General features: G+C 35.1%; 1 protein-coding gene and 3 long non-coding RNA genes across 6 annotated transcripts in view; 3 read left to right on the plus strand and 1 right to left on the minus strand.

Moving 5' to 3' along the window:
- Window positions 1-9,338: 9,338 nt before the first annotated feature.
- Window positions 9,339-10,140, plus strand: LOC136816332 (uncharacterized). The gene is made up of 3 exons (XR_010847911.1): window positions 9,339-9,351; window positions 9,707-9,842; window positions 10,046-10,140. It is a non-coding gene; the product is annotated as an uncharacterized lncRNA (long non-coding RNA).
- Window positions 10,141-10,144: 4 nt separating this feature from the next.
- Window positions 10,145-10,929, plus strand: LOC136816339 (uncharacterized). The gene is made up of 2 exons (XR_010847912.1): window positions 10,145-10,179; window positions 10,517-10,929. It is a non-coding gene; the product is annotated as an uncharacterized lncRNA (long non-coding RNA).
- A 911-nt stretch (window positions 10,930-11,840) lies between these two features.
- LOC136816466 (multidrug resistance-associated protein 1-like) overlaps window positions 11,841-21,164 on the minus strand; it is a 40,359-nt gene continuing 31,035 nt past the window's right edge. Inside the window, exons 19-22 of one of the 3 annotated variants that reach the window (XM_067072815.1) lie at window positions 16,908-17,074; window positions 13,084-13,278; window positions 12,278-12,646; window positions 11,841-12,004 (exon numbers count right to left, since the gene is read on the minus strand). In XM_067072815.1, coding sequence (XP_066928916.1) covers window positions 12,526-12,646; window positions 13,084-13,278; window positions 16,908-17,074 — 483 coding nt within the window. In that variant the 3' untranslated portion in view covers window positions 11,841-12,004; window positions 12,278-12,525. Of the gene's footprint in view, window positions 12,647-13,083; window positions 13,279-16,907; window positions 17,075-21,164 lie in introns of all 3 variants that reach the window. The other 2 variants (XM_067072807.1, XM_067072798.1) reach the window with 2 other exon arrangements.
- LOC136816505 (uncharacterized) lies at window positions 17,991-18,787 on the plus strand. The gene is made up of 3 exons (XR_010847933.1): window positions 17,991-18,003; window positions 18,359-18,494; window positions 18,698-18,787. It is a non-coding gene; the product is annotated as an uncharacterized lncRNA (long non-coding RNA).

The raw sequence follows: 21,164 nt of genomic DNA on the forward strand, positions 1-21,164 counted from the left end.
ATTTTGTTTGTTGTCTATATTTTGAACTCTCACTAAAATGAAGAATGAAGAATGAAACCGAATGAGACTAAAAATGGGGGAGAATGATAAAAAAATTCAAGATTGATTGATAACAATGTATAGGCTTCAGAACGTGAAAATTTTTCAGCTAGTGGAATATTAGAAATGAGAACTTAACAGTTTGCCATGATGGAGATTATGTCTGATGCAAACACCGTCATTAAATTTCTTGGGAGCAGCTTAACGTGTAATGCGGGGTGCAAATGTAGAAAAGCTACCCAAAAGCATGTTAATTTTGGCGAGCTATGTACTCTTAGGTTCCATGTAACCCCCCCCCGTTTGTTAATTTTTCAAAAATTTTCCCAAACCCCGGACCTTATTAGGACCCCACCCGTTTATTAATTCTTAAGAATATTTTCAGCTGACACCACCCTGTTTCTGTGTCAAACGCATCTTTGCGGCCCTTTTTTAAAATAGCTTTGACTTTTACAAACACAAAAGAAAGGTAATTTGAAAAAGCGATCACTTTATGATACTGAGATACTTTAATGGGATAAACTTTCGCAGGGATTAAATTTCGCGGATTTCGCGGATTTGGGTGTCATCCGCGAAAATCCGCGAAATTAAATCCTAATGGAAATTTGAAAGGGCCTCATCCGCGAAATATTTCTAAACAAAACTCAAAATATGTCAAACAAATACTGTTTGAATGTTTACTGACATCAAAGAAGCGCTAATAATGTGTATTTCAAAAAAATTAAAATGCATGGTTTGACAGTAAAAGTCACAAAATCGCGAAAATATTGCCACCCAATAGTGCCATCCGCGAAATTTAATCCCCGCGAAAGTTTATCCCATTAAAGTAATCAAACAACAAGTTCGGAAGGTTTTGTTTGACCAGAAAGTCACGGTCGAATGACGTCATCACTACTAATCGTGCTAAATGTTTCAGTGGCGATAGACCTTTTCATAAATTACGTCACGAACATCACTTGCCTCGTATTCAAACAATTACCATGGTGATTATATCTCTTGAGACATTAAATGATTTTTTTATGAATAGAAAGTAGTTTTAATAAAAACTGCTGGGAGTTGATCACCTTGGCAATAATTCGAAACGAGGCAAGTGATGTTAGTGACGTAATTTATGAAAAGGTCTATTGGAAAGGGGGAATTATAAAAAATAAAACTCCGCTTTCTACAAATAACTCTTAGTCTTTGAAATCCTTCCTTGATATTTCAGTTGATTTGAAAGTTGGGTGTAAGAATCCCCTCACAGTAAACGTGTATATTTCCAGTTTGTTGAAAATATCTATGGCTTTGAAATCATACTTGCTGGGTACCTGTTGGTTTTGCTGTCCGTAAATTGACACGAAGGTATGGTCAAACCTCTTAAAGAGCGATCTCAAAAAGAAATACTTTCCATTCATTTTATCGATGAAAAGTAGCGAATCAGTAAATTCTTCGACAGTGCGAAGTTCCCCTCCATCCAACTTCATCAGCCGGATAAAATTATCTTCTTTTTCAACCTGAAAACGAAAGCAAATTTTTCTCACTGGTGGAAGACTTAACACCTGGTCGACCAGAGACAACAACCAATATATGCAAAATATTCCTAGGAGATTGGTCAAATTGATTTTTAAATGTCAGATCTGGTATAGAAATCAAGAAAAAAATCTACTTTGTTGAGAAATGCTTCAGTTATCCTAGATTGGCCAAGAAAATTGTCATTATCAGCGGGAATGTTCTGGAAACCTAACATGCTTTAGATATTTAGTTTGCTTTCAATACACTATGCAACACTTTTCTCGTGAACGACCCCCGAGAAACTATGAAGAGACGAATGAAACATACTGAGGAAAAAATCATTTTGCTGACACCCTGGAAGGGTGAAGTCAACCAATTCTCTTGTTTTGCAGAATTAGAAAATAAACGCTACCTGTGCAAGGTATAACACCACAAAGTCCAAAAATCGAACCATCGAGTCAGCGGCCCAATCAACTGAATAAGAAAATCGGTATTTGCCTTCTAAATCAAATTGCAAGACCTCACAAAAATCTCTTTACAATGCGCCATGAAAAACTTGATACGTCAATAGAATCTTTTCATCTGAGAAGGAAGCATTTGGCTGCGACCATCGAGGCATGAGATGTGTGTTGGGTATTGGAGATATCGTTCTCATGGAGACGGATGACATCGAGACAAGATCTAGGTGAATAGCGTACAAAAATGTCTTGTGTATTCAGATGTTGATTATGGAACGCTTGCAACATTTGCTGCATAATGAAAATCACCAAGAAATTTCAGTGAAGTCTTCACGGTCCCAAAAGTCATTTGTCATCAGGCGATTCAACTTCTATGGTAATTGATGAATACTTCATATGGAAGAATTCAGTGTCAATGCAATGAGTACACACAATGGTTTTCTTAACTGTGTACCTCTTTGGAATAAGCAAAAGCTTTCCACTAGCAAGGTGTGAATATGTTATCCCGTTTCGTAAACTGGGTTTAGAATGACCAATAATTTCCGTTCGTACTTCAATGTTGACGGATTAAAGGGAATCATGTGTATTTGAATCTCCTTTTCAATGGGAGGTTGTTCCAGTATGGTCGAAACCTTGTGTCCGAATGGTCAACGTTTCAAACCCTCAATTTCCAAGGGAGTGGGGAGATATTTCTTGGACACTAACATCTGGATGTATAAACATCCATTTCCTGTTTTTGTTGTTAGGAGACATTTTGTTTTTGATATTTTGTTTTGCTACAACTTAAAACGAAACAAAGAAACATGTTTAATGAACAATGAAATCGAAATTAAGCTGCTCCAGTCTAGAAAGGTTAAACTAGATAGGCGACAAAAGAAGGAGAAATTATGAGTAAAAGCTCAACCCTCAAGTGTCTAAAAAGATGAAGCTATGCGCTGTTGGAATCACTTGTGTACTAATACAGTAAATGTTTTCAGTTTTTCCCTTATTTTGCCAAAGAATCCGAGCTTTTGTCCTAAACCATACGGTCAGATTAAGAGAAGTTCTTCAAAGGCACTGTTTAAAAGAATTGAAAAAGCCCATAAGAAATTGCTCGTACGCCCATAAGAAATTGCTAGTACACCCATAGATCGCATCGCATACAAGATAGCATCAATGATGAATATAAATCTTTCTATATGAATGAAAATATAATAAAGCTACGTTTAGACTATGTACAAATATCAATACTCAATGTCAAAAAATACAACGTTACCTGCTTATACATGGATAAAAACTACTAAATAAAATAAAACAAAAAATTAGTAAATAAGAGCTTATTGGGTTTTCCAGAAAAAACCGTCAACCCCCTGTTGAGGAGGTCCATTTCCGTTCAAGGGGGTAAGGTTTGAATTGGCGGAATTCCATAGGGAGAGATACAAAAATCTGTCAAAAATAACTGGAATTCCATTAAAATCCTACAAAATTCAGAATTCCAGATGGGTTTACACCTGAAATTGCCTGGAATTCCAGGGGTTACAGCATTTCCGGCCACAGAGGGATGGACCGCCTCAACAGGGGGTATACGGTGTTTTTCTGGAAAAGCCCGAGGTTTTACATTACTACCAAAGGCTGAGCTCCTCAAAAGTGCTTTTTCACTTGAACACCCATATCTGCTTCTACCCCATCAAAACATATTTCCGTACATCCGCCAAAGTGAGCTATAAAGCCCAAGTCAAACAATATTAGGTCATTGACGTCTGTCTATGTAAATTCCGTTCGCTACCCTACCGCGTAGAAACCATCTCAGCGATTAGTCCAATTACACTGACCTGGTTTTCACATGAACACAAAAAGGATGAACATTTAGAGCGAATCGGTTTCAAACAAACAAATACTTAGCACCGTCATCATTCTGACGTCACAAGGCCAGCATCTTTGATCATGCCATAGAAAATTGTCTTTTCATCTTTCAGCAAATTATCGGGACTGTCGAATTCAGCGATGTGTCCTTTATCCAAAACTAAAAATCCTGAAGAATAAACAAAAAGGTTTTGAAAACAACAATTCTTAGACCAGTCTGTTACAAATTTTTTGAAGGTATTTGTATTTGTTTGCCTTTGTTCAGATTGTTAGGGAGCAACATGTGCATAACAGGGACCAACATTAGCAGCTTTAGGAGAATAGATTTAAGACATTTCTGGAAATTTTCAAAATCTCAGATTTAGCTTAACTGAAATCAAGAATATTTAGGGGGAACACATAGACATCATATTTCTAACTCACTCGATAGCCTAACACTCTTTGTACATTTTATTTCAAAACATTCAAAAATCACCATTGACAGCCTGAAGAAAAAATTACATGGCGGAAAAGTGAGCTCTAAACTGGACTTGGACATGACAGAATATGAAAAGCCTGATTAAGTCAAGTAGATCGAGGTCAGTGGGGAGACTACAACAAACCTATCATAATCGATGATTGTGTTCAAACGATGAGCGATGGTCATTACTGTACATCCACTGAACTCATTTCGTATCGTTTGCTGGATGTATGAATCTGTTTCCATGTCAACCGCTGCCGTTGCTTCGTCTAACACAAGGATCTTCGACTTGCGGAGTAAAGCTCTCGCTAAACACACTAACTGCCGTTGCCCAACACTTCAGTGGAAAAAAAATTGTTCTCATTTTTTTTCTGATTGCATTGGGAGTAAAAAATAAGGGTATTCCTGACGTATTTTCGTTGAAGGGAGAACAGTACATAAGAACTTCTTTGAAGGGAGGCTAGAACTAGATTGAAGAGGATTTCCCTACAAATCAATTAAAGTCTATTCACGATAAGTGTGCACTCTTTTTTCATTTACTTATAACTTTGAAGGAATTCTTCAATCTTTATAAATTTGGTATCATTGGAAAGATATTAGGTAGTGGAACAATTTGAAATAAAAAAATCTTTAAAAAATTCTAAAAATGAGATGAAAATGAAGAAGAAAAAATGAAGATCTTGTAGAAAAGTGCTATAACTATCATTTTCACTGAAGTGAAACCTTGATTATCGAACCTCATCACTGTGAAAAAATTTCTCAAAAATAATCATTCAGTCAAAAGATATCAAACAAAGTTATAAGCTAATTGACGTCTAAAAACGCTGTTTTCTGCTGTTTTTTGGGTTCAATCACTTATTATTAACTTTGTATCATAACTTTGTATTGAATAAATATTTTAGTGAAATTTTTTCACAGTGATGACCTCCTAATAAAAAACAAAAAAAATCTTATTTTGAGAGTATAGATACTACCAAAGAAAAATCCCTCTGGAATATGTGCAAGCCTTATTTTACCAACAAAGGCTGTTACCAAGGCAAAATTGTCCTAGCTGAGAAAAATGACATTGTTTCTGACGATCAAAAGATTGTTAACATATTTAATAAATACTTTAGAGACATTACAAGAACTCTGCCCATTAAACATACTGGAAAGAATTTTGATAAATTCTCTGAGCCAGTTCTCGAAGCCCTTAATCACTTTTCAGATCACCCCAGTATCATTAAGATTAAAGCAGAGACTTGTAATGATAATCTCCAAGATATATTTCAATTTCGATGTGTAGATAATAATGAGGTTCGTAAAATCATCCTCTCGCTAAATCCAAGAAAATCTGTCAGTGGTGATTTACCGATTAATATCTTAAAATTATCAGTCGATATTTATTTAGATTTTATAACAAATTTTATTAATTCATCAATCCAAAGCAACGTTTTTCCAAACTAACTAAAATTTGCTGACATCAGTCCCGTCTTTAAGAAAGAAGACGAGATGGATAAAGTGAATTACAGACCCATAAGCATACTGCCAGCAATCTCAAAAGTTTTTGAACGTGTGCTTTTCAATCAACTTAACACATTTATCGAACCTAAATTTAGCAAACTTCTCTGTGGATTTCGGAGAGGTCACAGCACACAACATGCTATGTTACGCCTTCTCAAAAGATGGCAAGCATGTTTAGATAAAAATGAGATTGTAGGCACTGTCCTTATGGATCTGTCAAAAGCTTATGATTGTCTGAACCATGAGTTACTTATTGCAAAGTTACAAGCCTATGGAATCGGGGGTCCAGCTTTGCTTCTTATCTATAATTACCTAAAAAAACGAAAGCAAAGGGTTAAAATTGGATCAATTTTCAGCGAATGGCTCGAGATACTTTCAGGAGTACCACAGGGTTCAATCTTAGGTCCTTTACTATTCAATATTTTTATTAATGATATAATTAAATTTGTAGAGCAATGCGACATTTGCAATTTTGCTGATGACAACACTATCGATAGTTGTGGAACCACTGAAAATATCGTCTTGAAAAAATTGCAAAACGATTTAACTATTTTAATATCTTGGTTCGAATCCAACTATCTTGTTGCAAACCCAGGAAAATTCCAAATGATGCTATTAGGAAAAATATTGATAACTCTAATATTTCAATCAAGTATAAGAATGTTACTATAAAAGCAAAAAATTCAGTTTTGCTACTAGGAATTATTTTTGATGAGAAACTGAATTTTAACCAACATGTAGACAAAATATGTTCTACTGTAAGTAGGAATACTACAGCTCTTCAAAGGATAAGGAAATATTTGAATCCCGAAAAAGCCCTCACACTCTGTAACTCATACATCCTTTGTCATCTTAAATATTGCCCCCTCATTTGGATGTTTTCCTCAAGAGCATCCAACGATGAAATAAACAGAGTGCATAAACGGGCTTTACGTGTGGTACATTCAAACTTTTCTTTAGACTATGGAGTTTTATTAAACCGTACAAATACTGTAAAAATCCACATCCAAAATTTACAATATTTGATGGTGGAAATTTTCAAATCAATCAAAGGTTTGAGTCCAAGCTTCATGGCAGAAATTTTTCAAATAAAAACAGTGGTATACAAACTAAGATCCACAAAACTCTTAACTCTCCCTGAAGCTACTCGCTATACCTTCGGTATTTACGGTTTATCCTTTAGAGCATCTTTATTGTGGAACCAATTACCTAAGAAGTTGAAATTACATGACATTCAAACTCTAGCCAAATTTAAAACAGAGATAAAACGTTGGAAAGGCTCTAAATGTTCATGTAACATCTGTAGGTAATTGGCCCTAAGGATCTCGTCGTTTTTACTTATTATTTTGATATTGTTGGATTTTATTAGTTATAAATTTACTTGATTTGTAATTACGGTACCCCAACATTAAACAAAGATATTATTATTATTATTATTATTATTATATAAGATCAAAGAATCTCTCCAATGAAAATGAAAGTTATAGCACTTCTCTACAAGATCTTAATTTTTTTCTTCTTCATTTTCATCTTCGTTTTTAGAATTTTTTTAAAGACTTTTTTATTTCAAATTGTTCCACTACCTAATATCTTTCCAATGATACCAAATTTATAAAGATTGAAGAATTCCTTCAAAAGTTATAGGTAAAAGAAAAAAGAGTGCACACTTATCGTGAATAGACTTTAGTAAGAAGTTGATAAAAAACATATTCAAGATAGGAGACTTTCATCGGGGGAGTCGCTTCATGTATCTTAGAGTAAAAAGCTTGATGATTTATTTTGGTCCTTTCCGTTTGCGAATCCATCAACCATTGGAAAGTCCGATAAAAGACTCATTACCATGGTGGGGGGGGGGGGTAGTACTAAAATGTAAGACATACACGAGTACTAAAAGGTTTTTCGCTAATTTTTGACATACCCCTACCTTTTTTCCGAAAATGTTATTTTAGTACACATGGACTAAAATTATTTTGAGCAATTTAACATAGATACCACCCATTTTTTGCCCTTTTACGGCTTTAAATTTACCAAAATGGGGTCATTGTTACAAACCTAGTCGAATTTAGTGCATCAATCTGCAAAATAATATAATTTTATTCCTAAACTGTGCTGAACTGTACATAAAAATATTTTTAAAAAATATTTAAAAAATTGGAAAAATTCTGAAAGATTTCTGAAGAGTTTTTCAATCAAATCAAATTTTTTCCAAAATTGTTAAAAAAATGCTCCATTTTGGCTGATTTTAGAACAAAATACTAAGATTTTTCAAAAATTTCCTTTTTGGTATTTTAGTACACATGGTACTAAAATTATTTTTGAGCTTTTTTGCAATACCAACACGTCACTAAATGTCACGATTTCTGAGATTCTAGTACCGACCCCCCGTGTCCACACTCCAGAAGTTTATGGCATATAAAAAATATAGGGTCCCAAAAATAAAAAAAATAAAAGCTGCATTGCATTACCTGAGGTTATCACCACCTTCTACGACTTCAGAATGAAGACCGTCAGCGAGCGAGGACACGAACGACTTGAGGTGGGAGATTTCCAAGACTTGCCAGATGGCTTCATCGGAATGTTTATTAAATGGGTCGATGTTGAAACGAATCGATCCCGAAAAGAGGACTGGGTCCTAAAAAGAAGAAGAAAAGGAAGAACACGTCGTCGTCATGGCTTTCTTTATTAGCATTCATCTTGTTTACAAATAAAAATGTTGGGTTTCATATCTGTTAATATTTGATTGTTCGAAAAGTTAATACCATCTTAGGCTTCTTGTAGCTCATAGGGGTCTGTACACATTTCAAAATTCATTGCCGCAGAGGGTCTGTTGTCATTTTCTGATTTGAGATTTTATCGTCTTTTTTGGACTTTTTTGAAAAGTGATGTTTTAGGATTTAGGCTATAACTTTTGATCAAGTTGACTTAATTAATTTAATAAATGACCCCTCAAAATTTAAGTTTATCCTTCCTCTTTCCAATGCAAAAAGATTCATTATTTAAAAGTTCATAGAACTCGAGAAAATTCACTTCAAAGAGCGGAACTTTTTTCTGGGACACCCGGTACAACTATAAACACATAACAAATCTGAGTAAATATCCTTGGACATTTCAGCGAGGGTAGTTTCTCGAGTATCTTCAAACAAAAGCTTTAGCTTTCTTTACCAACTCCATCTGAGTAAATATCTTTGGACATTTCAGTGAGAAGGTAGTTTTTCGAGTATCTTCAAACAAAAGTTTTAGCTTTCTTTTACCAAGTCCTCGAAGTTGGTCAAACAAGACGTTCTTTGTCAACTCTTCGAAGCTGGTCAAACAACACGTTTCTTTGCCAAGCTGGTCAAACGAAAATGAAGTGATATGGCGAAACGACTTGCTTACCAGGGGGTTTCTTTTGAAACGCAAAGAAAAAGACTGGGCATAAGGTTGGTATTTGGTGTGTATTTAGCATGAGAAAATGATACCATAATATTTTCGTTGAAGTAAGTGTTCATCACGAAGTGAGAAGATGTCGATGAGATTCTGGGTTTTCTTTGGTCTACTGATCACCCTTATTGTGCTTCACAAGTAAGTCATTTTGAGATAAGTAGATCGATGCAGTAAAAAGTTTAAATAATTTTGATGGGATATTCATTCACTTCATTGCTTGGATCTAGAAATTTACGTTTGGCTGTGCTTCGAGAGATTCTTCACCCATTATCGGGCAATGTGGAGGATGTTTTCTTGACTACTTGTTCTAAGGCCTTCTTATTACCCATAATTATCAAGTGTTATTTCTTTACAAGGTGTGAATCCTCATGTTAGATCCTTGGTAGATTGATAGTTTGAGAATTTCTAATTTGTACGCCTTCCCCACTTTGTACGCTTCGTTAACTGAGATGGAGAGTGACACATTGTCCAGAATATTTGAATTATACTTTAGAACTCTACGTGCAACGTTTCCCGCCAAGGGCGTGATGGTTTAAATGGGCGTGATGGTACAAACGGTAAAGATGGTGTGAACGGACGTGATGGTGTAAATGGATGCGATGGGTCGCCCGGAAAGGATGGCGGTCAAGGTATAACACTTCCGGAAAATACATTTATGAGTTGAGATCTCTTAGATTGTCATTATATTTTCTAATGGCCCATTTTCAGTACAAACAAATACCTTATCGGTGAGAAATTCTTCGGTTAAAAGTGACGAAAAAATGGTTTGGCCATGAAATTTTTTGCCGATAAATTTTATTCACGGACGAATTTTCTGAAATTTATTTTTCAGGACCACCTGGAAAAAACGGGCTGCTAGGACCACCCGGGAGGGAGGGAAAAGACGGAAAAGATGTTTTGGCGCTTCAATGGAAAGATTGCCTTTGGAACAATATCAGTAATCGACAAGACAAAGGTTTGATTAAGGTAAAGCTTTATTAATCATTCAAAAGAACTCACGCACCAACGTCAAAAGATTACGAGAAAGAGAGTCAAAAAGTCTAAAGAAAGTCTTTTGAAATACAATTTATGCACATTGGATGTCTGTAAAAAGATTTAGTCATCGATTTTTCAGCAGATGGTGTGAATTTAAAGAAAACAAAGTACTATGATGAAATGAATTGTTAAGATAAAAGATAAAAAAAAATCAAGTCCAACTGTTTTCTAAGCTGCTGGAATATAGTAACGGATTTGTGCTCCTGCTATATTACCTGCAGTTTTGTAGAGGTCTGCCGTTCGCAAAAAAATATACTTTTCTTTTTAGGAATGCGCTTTCGTGAAGAAGTTCACGTCGACATACCTCAGAATTTCCGTTTCCTCAAATGGTCGTGTGTACGGATGTACTAGATGCTGTAAACGCTGGTTTGTTACCCTTGACAACAAAGAGTGTACACCAGGGGCGATTGATTATGCACATTTCCAGAGAGACGCGTCCAACAATGATATTGGAAATTTCCTTTTAAAAGGTCAGTGTCGTATCCCGAAAACCGGTTCAGTGAAAATTGGTTTCAATATCGGGAATTGCGATGGATACGGTGATTCTGACGGTTTCACTGGCTATAAACAGCTTACTAGAATCACGATCGAAGAAGTCGCACCACCTCAAGCATGAGGAATTTAAATATAGAACCATCGTTGTATGTTTTAATCAAAAATATAACTTTGCATAATTCTTTACTTATTTTTAGAAATTATTGAGGTCCCTCGTCAAACAACTATAAGGAAAACATCAGAATATCTTTAACCCTATTCATACTAAGTCTTCACGGTCCCAAAAGTCATTTGTCATCAGGCGATTCAACTTCTATGGTAATTGATGAATACTTCATATGGAAGAATTCAGTGTCAATGCAATGAGTACACACAATGGTTTTCTTAACTGTGTACCTCTTTGGAATAAGCAAAAGCTTTCCACTAGCAAGGTGTGAATATGTTATCCCGTTTCGTAAACTGGGTTTAGAATGACCAATAATTTCCGTTCGTACTTCAATGTTGACGGATTAAAGGGAATCATGTGTATTTGAATCTCCTTTTCAATGGGAGGTTGTTCCAGTATGGTCGAAACCTTGTGTCCGAATGGTCAACGTTTCAAACCCTCAATTTCCAAGGGAGTGGGGAGATATTTCTTGGACACTAACATCTGGATGTATAAACATCCATTTCCTGTTTTTGTTGTTAGGAGACATTTTGTTTTTGATATTTTGTTTTGCTACAACTTAAAACGAAACAAAGAAACATGTTTAATGAACAATGAAATCGAAATTAAGCTGCTCAGTCTAGAAAGGTTAAACTAGATAGGCGACAAAAGAAGGAGAAATTATGAGTAAAAGCTCAACCCTCAAGTGTCTAAAAAGATGAAGCTATGCGCTGTTGGAATCACTTGTGTACTAATACAGTAAATGTTTTCAGTTTTTCCCTTATTTTGCCAAAGAATCCGAGCTTTTGTCCTATAAACCATACGGTCAGATTAAGAGAAGTTCTTCAAAGGCACTGTTTAAAAGAATTTGAAAAAAGCCCATAAGAAATTGCTCGTACGCCCATAAGAAATTGCTAGTACACCCATAGATCGCATCGCATACAAGATAGCATCAATGATGAATATAAATCTTTCTATATGAATGAAAATATAATAAAGCTACGTTTAGACTATGTACAAAATATCAAATACTCAATGTCAAAAATACAACGTTACCTGCTTATACATGGATAAAAAATACTAAATAAAATAAAACAAAAAATTAGTAAATAAGAGCTATATTGGGCTTTTCCAGAAAAAAACCGTATACCCCCTGTTGAGGAGGTCCATTTCCGTTCCAAGGGGGTAAGGTTTGAATTGGCGGAATTCCATAGGGAGATACAAAAATCTGTCAAAAATAACTGGAATTCCATTAAATCCTACTAAAATTCAGAATTCCAGATGGGTTTACACCTGAAATTGCCTGGAATTCCAGGGGGTTACAGCATTTCCGGCCACAGAGGGATGGACCTCCTCAACAGGGGGTATACGGTTTTTTTCTGGAAAAGCCCATTTAGAGCTTTGCTAATAACACGAATTACATCCGCCAAAGTGAGCTATAAAGCCCAAAGTCAAACAATATTTAGTAGTCATTGAAAACACGTCTGTCTATGTAAATTCCGTTCGCTACCCTACCGCGTAGAAACCATTCTCAAGCGATTTAGTCAAATTACACTGACCTGGTTTTCACATGAACACAAAAAGGATGAACATTTAGAGCGAATCGGTTTCAAACAAACAAATACTTAGCACCGTCATCATTCTGACGTCACAAGGCCAGCATCTTTGATCATGCCATAGAAAATTGTCTTTTCATCTTTCAGCAAATTATCGGGACTGTCGAATTCAGCGATGTGTCCTTTATCCAAAACTAAAATCCTGAAGAATAAAACAAAAAGGTTTTGAAAACAACAATTCTTAGACCAGTCTGTTACAAATTTTTTTGAAGGTATTTGTATTTGTTTGCCTTGCTTTCAGATTGTTAGGGAGCAACATGTGCATAACAGGGACCAACATTAGCAGCTTTAGGAGAATAGATTTAAAGACATTTCTGGAAATTTTCAAAATCTCAGATTTAGCTTAACTGAAATCAAGAATATTTAGGGGGAACACATAGACATCATATTTCTAACTCACTCGATAGCCTAACACTCTTTGTACATTTTATTTCAAAACATTCAAAAATCACCATTGACAGCCTGAAGAAAAAATTACATGGCGGAAAAGTGAGCTCTAAACTGGACTTGGACATGACAGAATATGAAAAGCCTGATTAAGTCAAGTAGATCGAGGTCAGTGGGGAGACTACAACAAACCTATCATAATCGATGATTGTGTTCAAACGATGAGCGATGGTCATTACTGTACATCCACTGAACTCATTTCGTATCGTTTGCTGGATGTATGAATCTGTTTCCATGTCAACCGCTGCCGTTGCTTCGTCTAACACAAGGATCTTCGACTTGCGGAGTAAAGCTCTCGCTAAACACACTAACTGCCGTTGCCCAACACTTCAGTGGAAAAAAAATTGTTCTCATTTTTTTTCTGATTGCATTGGGAGTAAAAAATAAGGGTATTCCTGACGTATTTTCGTTGAAGGGAGAACAGTACATAAGAACTTCTTTGAAGGGAGGCTAGAACTAGATTGAAGAGGATTTCCCTACAAATCAATTAAAGTCTATTCACGATAAGTGTGCACTCTTTTTTCATTTACTTATAACTTTTGAAGGAATTCTTCAATCTTTATAAATTTGGTATCATTGGAAAGATATTAGGTAGTGGAACAATTTGAAATAAAAAAATCTTTAAAATAATTCTAAAAATGAAGATGAAAATGAAGAAGAAAAAAATGAAGATCTTGTAGAAAAGTGCTATAACTATCATTTTCACTGAAGTGAAACCTTGATTATCGAACCTCATCACTGTGAAAAAATTTCTCAAAAATAATCATTCAGTCAAAAGATATCAAACAAAGTTATAAGCTAATTGACGTCTAAAAACGCTGTTTTCTGCTGTTTTTTGGGTTCAATCACTTATTATTAACTTTGTATCATAACTTTGTATTGAATAAATATTTTAGTGAAATTTTTTCACAGTGATGACCTCCTAATAAAAAACAAAAAAAATCTTATTTTGAGAGTATAGATACTACCAAAGAAAAATCCCTCTGGAATATGTGCAAGCCTTATTTTACCAACAAAGGCTGTTACCAAGGCAAAATTGTCCTAGCTGAGAAAAATGACATTGTTTCTGACGATCAAAAGATTGTTAACATATTTAATAAATACTTTAGAGACATTACAAGAACTCTGCCCATTAAACATACTGGAAAGAATTTTGATAAATTCTCTGAGCCAGTTCTCGAAGCCCTTAATCACTTTCTTTCAGATCACCCCAGTATCATTAAGATTAAAGCAGAGACTTGTAATGATAATCTCCAAGAATATTTCAATTTCGATGTGTAGATAATAATGAGGTTCGTAAAATCATCCTCTCGCTAAATCCAAGAAAATCTGTCAGTGGTGATTTACCGATTAATATCTTAAAATTATCAGTCGATATTTATTTAGATTTTATAACAAATTTTATTAATTCATCAATCCAAAGCAACGTTTTTCAAACTAACTAAAATTTGCTGACATCAGTCCCGTCTTTAAGAAAGAAGACGAGATGGATAAAGTGAATTACAGACCCATAAGCATACTGCCAGCAATCTCAAAAGTTTTTGAACGTGTGCTTTTCAATCAACTTAACACATTTATCGAACCTAAATTTAGCAAACTTCTCTGTGGATTTCGGAGAGGTCACAGCACACAACATGCTATGTTACCCTTCTCAAAAGATGGCAAGCATGTTTAGATAAAAATGAGATTGTAGGCACTGTCCTATGGATCTGTCAAAGCTTATGATTGTCTGAACCATGAGTTACTTATTGCAAAGTTACAAGCCTATGGAATCGGGGGTCCAGCTTTGCTTCTTATCTATAATTACCTAAAAAAACGAAAGCAAAGGGTTAAAATTGGATCAATTTTCAGCGAATGGCTCGAGATACTTTCAGGAGTACCACAGGGTTCAATCTTAGGTCCTTTACTATTCAATATTTTTATTAATGATATAATTAAATTTGTAGAGCAATGCGACATTTGCAATTTTGCTGATGACAAACACTATCGATAGTTGTGGAACCACTGAAAATATCGTCTTGAAAAAATTGCAAAACGATTTAACTATTTTAATATCTTGTTCGAATCCACTATCTTGTTGCAAACCCAGGAAATTCCAAATGATGCTATTAGGAAAAAATATTGATAACTCTAATATTTCAATCAAGTATAAGAATGTTACTATAAAAGCAAAAAATTCAGTTTTGCTACTAGGAATTATTTTTGATGAGAAACTGAATTTTAACCAACATGTAGACAAAATATGTTCTACTGTAAGTAGGAATACTACAGCTCTTCAAAGGATAAGGAAATATTTGAATCCCGAAAAAGCCCTCACACTCTGTAACTCATACATCCTTTGTCATCTTAAATATTGCCCCCTCATTTGGATGTTTTCCTCAAGAGCATCCAACGATGAAATAAACAGAGTGCATAAACGGGCTTTACGTGTGGTACATTCAAACTTTTCTTTAGACTATGGAGTTTTATTTAAACCGTACAAATACTGTAAAAATCCACATCCAAAATTTACAATATTTGATGGTGGAAATTTTCAAATCAATCAAAGGTTTGAGTCCAAGCTTCATGGCAGAAATTTTTCAAATAAAAACAGTGGTATACAAACTAAGATCCACAAAACTCTTAACTCTCCCTGAAGCTACTCGCTATACCTTCGGTATTTACGGTTTATCCTTTAGAGCATCTTTATTGTGGAACCAATTACCTAAGAAGTTGAAATTACATGACATTCAAACTCTAGCCAAATTTAAAACAGAGATAAAACGTTGGAAAGGCTCTAAATGTTCATGTAACATCTGTAGGTAATTGGCCCTAAGGATCTCGTCGTTTTTACTTATTATTTTGATATTGTTGGATTTTATTAGTTATAAATTTACTTGATTTGTAATTACGGTACCCCAACATTAAACAAAGATATTATTATTATTATTATTATTATATAAGATCAAAGAATCTCTCCAATGAAAATGAAAGTTATAGCACTTCTCTACAAGATCTTAATTTTTTTCTTCTTCATTTTCATCTTCGTTTTTAGAATTTTTTTAAAGACTTTTTTATTTCAAATTGTTCCACTACCTAATATCTTTCCAATGATACCAAATTTATAAAGATTGAAGAATTCCTTCAAAAGTTATAGGTAAAAGAAAAAAGAGTGCACACTTATCGTGAATAGACTTTAGTAAGAAGTTGATAAAAAACATATTCAAGATAGGAGACTTTCATCGGGGGAGTCGCTTCATGTATCTTAGAGTAAAAAGCTTGATGATTTATTTTGGTCCTTTCCGTTTGCGAATCCATCAACCATTGGAAAGTCCGATAAAAGACTCATTACCATGGTGGGGGGGGGGTAGTACTAAAATGTAAGACATACACGAGTACGAAAAGCAGTTTTTCGCTAATTTTTGACCATACCCCTACCTTTTTTCCGAAAATGTTATTTTAGTACACATGGACTAAAATTATTTTGAGCAATTTAACATAGATACCACCCATTTTTTGCCCTTTTACGGCTTTAAATTTACCAAAATGGGGTCATTGTTACAAACCTAGTCGAATTTAGTGCATCAATCTGCAAAATATAATTTTATTCCTAAACTGTGCTGAACTGTACATAAAAATATTTTTTAAAAAAATATTTAAAAAATTGGAAAAATTCTGAAAGATTTCTGAAGAGTTTTTCAATCAAATCAAATTTTTTCCAAAATTGTTAAAAAAATGCTCCATTTTGGCTGATTTTAGAACAAAATACTAAGATTTTTCAAAAATTTCCTTTTTGGTATTTTAGTACACATGGTACTAAAATTATTTTTGAGCTTTTTTGCAATACCAACACGTCACTAAATGTCACGATTTCTGAGATTCTAGTACCGACCCCCCGTGTCCACACTCCAGAAGTTTATGGCATATAAAAAATATAGGGTCCCAAAAATAAAAAAATCAAAGCTGCATTGCATTACCTGAGGTTATCACCACCTTCTACGACTTCAGAATGAAGACCGTCAGCGAGCGAGGACACGAACGACTTGAGGTGGGAGATTTCCAAGACTTGCCAGATGGCTTCATCGGAATGTTTATTAAATGGGTCGATGTTGAAACGAATCGATCCCGAAAAGAGGACTGGGTCCTAAAAGAAGAAGAAAAGGAAGAACACGGTCGTCGTCATGGCTTTCTTTATTAGCATTCATCTTGTTTACAAATAAAAATGTTGGGTTTCATATCTGTTAATATTTGATTGTTCGAAAAGTTAATACCATCTTAGGCTTCTTGTAGCTCATAGGGGTCTGTACACATTTCAAAATTCATTGCCGCAGAGGGTCTGTTGTCATTTTCTGATTTGAGATTTTATCGTCTTTTTTGGACTTTTTTGAAAAGTGATGTTTTAGGATTTAGGCTATAACTTTTGATCAAGTTGACTTAATTAATTTAATAAATGACCCCTCAAAATTTAAGTTTATCCTTCCTCTTTCCAATGCAAAAAGATTCATTATTTAAAAGTTCATAGAACTCGAGAAAATTCACTTCAAAGAGCGGAACTTTTTTCTGGGACACCCGGTACAACTATAAACACATAACAAATCTGAGTAAATATCCTTGGACATTTCAGCGAGGGTAGTTTCTCGAGTATCTTCAAACAAAAGCTTTAGCTTTCTTTACCAACTCCATCTGAGTAAATATCTTTGGACATTTCAGTGAGAAGGTAGTTTTTCGAGTATCTTCAAACAAAAGTTTTAGCTTTCTTTTACCAAGTCCTCGAAGTTGGTCAAACAAGACGTTCTTTGTCAACTCTTCGAAGCTGGTCAAACAACACGTTTCTTTGCCAAGCTGGTCAAACGAAAATGAAGTGATATGGCGAAAACGACTTGCTTACCAGGGGGTTTCTTTTGAAACGCAAAGAAAAAGACTGGGCATAAGGTTGGTATTTGTGTGTATTTAGCATGAGAAAATGATACCATAATATTTTCGTTGAAGTAAGTGTTCATCACGAAGTGAGAAGATGTCGATGAGATTCTGGGTTTTCTTTGGTCTACTGATCACCCTTATTGTGCTTCACAAGTAAGTCATTTTGAGATAAGTAGATCGATGCAGTAAAAAGTTTAAATAATTTTGATGGGATATTCATTCACTTCATTGCTTGGATCTAGAAATTTACGTTTGGCTGTGCTTCGAGAGATTCTTCACCCATTATCGGGCAATGTGGAGGATGTTTTCTTGACTACTTGTTCTAAGGCCTTCTTATTACCCATAATTATCAAGTGTTATTTCTTTACAAGGTGTGAATCCTCATGTTAGATCCTTGGTAGATTGATAGTTTGAGAATTTCTAATTTGTACGCCTTCCCCACTTTGTACGCTTCGTTAACTGAGATGGAGAGTGACACATTGTCCAGAATATTTGAATTATACTTTAGAACTCTACGTGCAACGTTTCCCGCCAAGGGCGTGATGGTTTAAATGGGCGTGATGGTACAAACGGTAAAGATGGTGTGAACGGACGTGATGGTGTAAATGGATGCGATGGGTCGCCCGGAAAGGATGGCGGTCAAGGTATAACACTTCCGGAAAATACATTTATGAGTTGAGATCTCTTAGATTGTCATTATATTTTCTAATGGCCCATTTTCAGTACAAACAAATACCTTATCGGTGAGAAATTCTTCGGTTAAAAGTGACGAAAAAATGGTTTGGCCATGAAATTTTTTGCCGATAAATTTTATTCACGGACGAATTTTCTGAAATTTATTTTTCAGGACCACCTGGAAAAAACGGGCTGCTAGGACCACCCGGGAGGGAGGGAAAAGACGGAAAAGATGTTTTGGCGCTTCAATGGAAAGATTGCCTTTGGACAATATCAGTAATCGACAAGACAAAGGTTTGATTAAGGTAAAGCTTTATTAATCATTCAAAAGAACTCACGCACCAACGTCAAAAGATTACGAGAAAGAGAGTCAAAAAGTCTAAGAAAGTCTTTTGAAATACAATTTATGCACATTGGATGTCTGTAAAAAGATTTAGTCATCGATTTTTCAGCAGATGGTGTGAATTTAAAGAAACAAAGTACTATGATGAAATGAATTGTTAAGATAAAAGATAAAAAAAAATCAAGTCCAACTGTTTTTCTAAGCTGCTGGAATATAGTAACGGATTTGTGCTCCTGCTATATTACCTGCAGTTTTGTAGAGGTCTGCCGTTCGCAAAAAAATATACTTTTCTTTTTAGGAATGCGCTTTCGTGAAGAAGTTCACGTCGACATACCTCAGAATTTCCGTTTCCTCAAATGGTCGTGTGTACGGATGTACTAGATGCTGTAAACGCTGGTTTGTTACCCTTGACAACAAAGAGTGTACACCAGGGGCGATTGATTATGCACATTTCCAGAGAGACGCGTCCAACAATGATATTGGAAATTTCCTTTTAAAAGGTCAGTTCGTATCCCGAAAACCGGTTCAGTGAAAATTGGTTTCAATATCGGGAATTGCGATGGATACGGTGATTCTGACGGTTTCACTGGCTATAAACAGCTTACTAGAATCACGATCGAAGAAGTCGCACCACCTCAAGCATGAGGAATTTAAATATAGAACCATCGTTGTATGTTTTAATCAAAAATATAACTTTGCATAATTCTTTACTTATTTTTAGAAATTATTGAGGTCCCTCGTCAAACAACTATAAGGAAAACATCAGAATATCTTTAACCCTATTCATACTAAGTCTTCACGGTCCCAAAAGTCATTTGTCATCAGGCGATTCAACTTCTATGGTAATTGATGAATACTTCATATGGAAGAATTCAGTGTCAATGCAATGAGTACACACAATGGTTTTCTTAACTGTGTACCTCTTTGGAATAAGCAAAAGCTTTCCACTAGCAAGGTGTGAATATGTTATCCCGTTTCGTAAACTGGGTTTAGAATGACCAATAATTTCCGTTCGTACTTCAATGTTGACGGATTAAAGGGAATCATGTGTATTTGAATCTCCTTTTCAATGGGAGGTTGTTCCAGTATGGTCGAACCTTGTGTCCGAATGGTCAACGTTTCAAACCCTCAATTTCCAAGGGAGTGGGGGAGATATTTCTTGGACACTAACATCTGGATGTATAAACATCCATTTCCTGTTTTTTGTTGTTGGAGACATTTTGTTTTTATTTTTTGTTTTGCTACAACTTAAAACGAAACAAAGAAACATGTTTAATGAACAATGAAATCGAAATTAAGCTGCTCAGTCTAGAAAGGTTAAACTAGATAGGCGACAAAAGAAGGAGAAATTATGAGTAAAAGCTCAACCCTCAAGTGTCTAAAAAGATGAAGCTATGCGCTGTTGGAATCACTTGTGTACTAATACAGTAAATGTTTTCAGTTTTTTCCCTTATGTTGCCAAAGAATCCGAGCTTTTGTCCTATAAACCATACGGTCAGATTAAAGAAGTTCTTCAAAGGCACTGTTTAAAAGAATTTAAAAAAGCCCATAAGAAATTGCTCGTACGCCCATAAGAAATTGCTAGTACACCCATAGATCGCATCGCATACAAGATAGCATCAATGATGAATATAAATCTTTCTATATGAATGAAAATATAATAAAGCTACGTTTAGACTATGTACAAAAATATCAAATACTCAATGTCAAAAATACAACGTTACCTGCTTATACATGGATAAAAAATACTAAATAAAATAAAACAAAAAATTAGTAAATAAGAGCTATATTGGGCTTTTCCAAAAAAAACCGTATACCCCCTGTTGAGGAGGTCCATTTCCGTTCCAAGGGGGTAAGGTTTGAATTGGCGGAATTCCATAGGGAGATACAAAAATCTGTCAAAAATAACTGGAATTCCATTAAATCCTACTAAAATTCAGAATTCCAGATGGGTTTACACCTGAAATTGCCTGGAATTCCAGGGGTTACAGCATTTCCGGCCACAGAGGATGGACCTCCTCAACAGGGGGTATACGGTTTTTTTCTGGAAAAAGCCCATTTAGAGCTTGCTAATAACACGAATTACATCCGCCAAGTGAGCTATAAAGCCCAAAGTCAAACAATATTAGTAGTCATTGAAAACACGTCTGTCTATGTAAATTCCGTTCGCTACCCTACCGCGTAGAAACCATTCTCAAGCGATTTAGTCAAATTACACTGACCTGGTTTTCACATGAACACAAAAAGGATGAACATTTAGAGCGAATCGGTTTCAAACAAACAAATACTTAGCACC

The sequence above is a fragment of the Clytia hemisphaerica genome, unplaced genomic scaffold, assembly GCF_902728285.1.
Source record: "Clytia hemisphaerica strain Z4C2 unplaced genomic scaffold, Clytia hemisphaerica genome assembly, whole genome shotgun sequence".
Classification (NCBI taxonomy): domain Eukaryota; kingdom Metazoa; phylum Cnidaria; class Hydrozoa; order Leptothecata; family Clytiidae; genus Clytia; species Clytia hemisphaerica.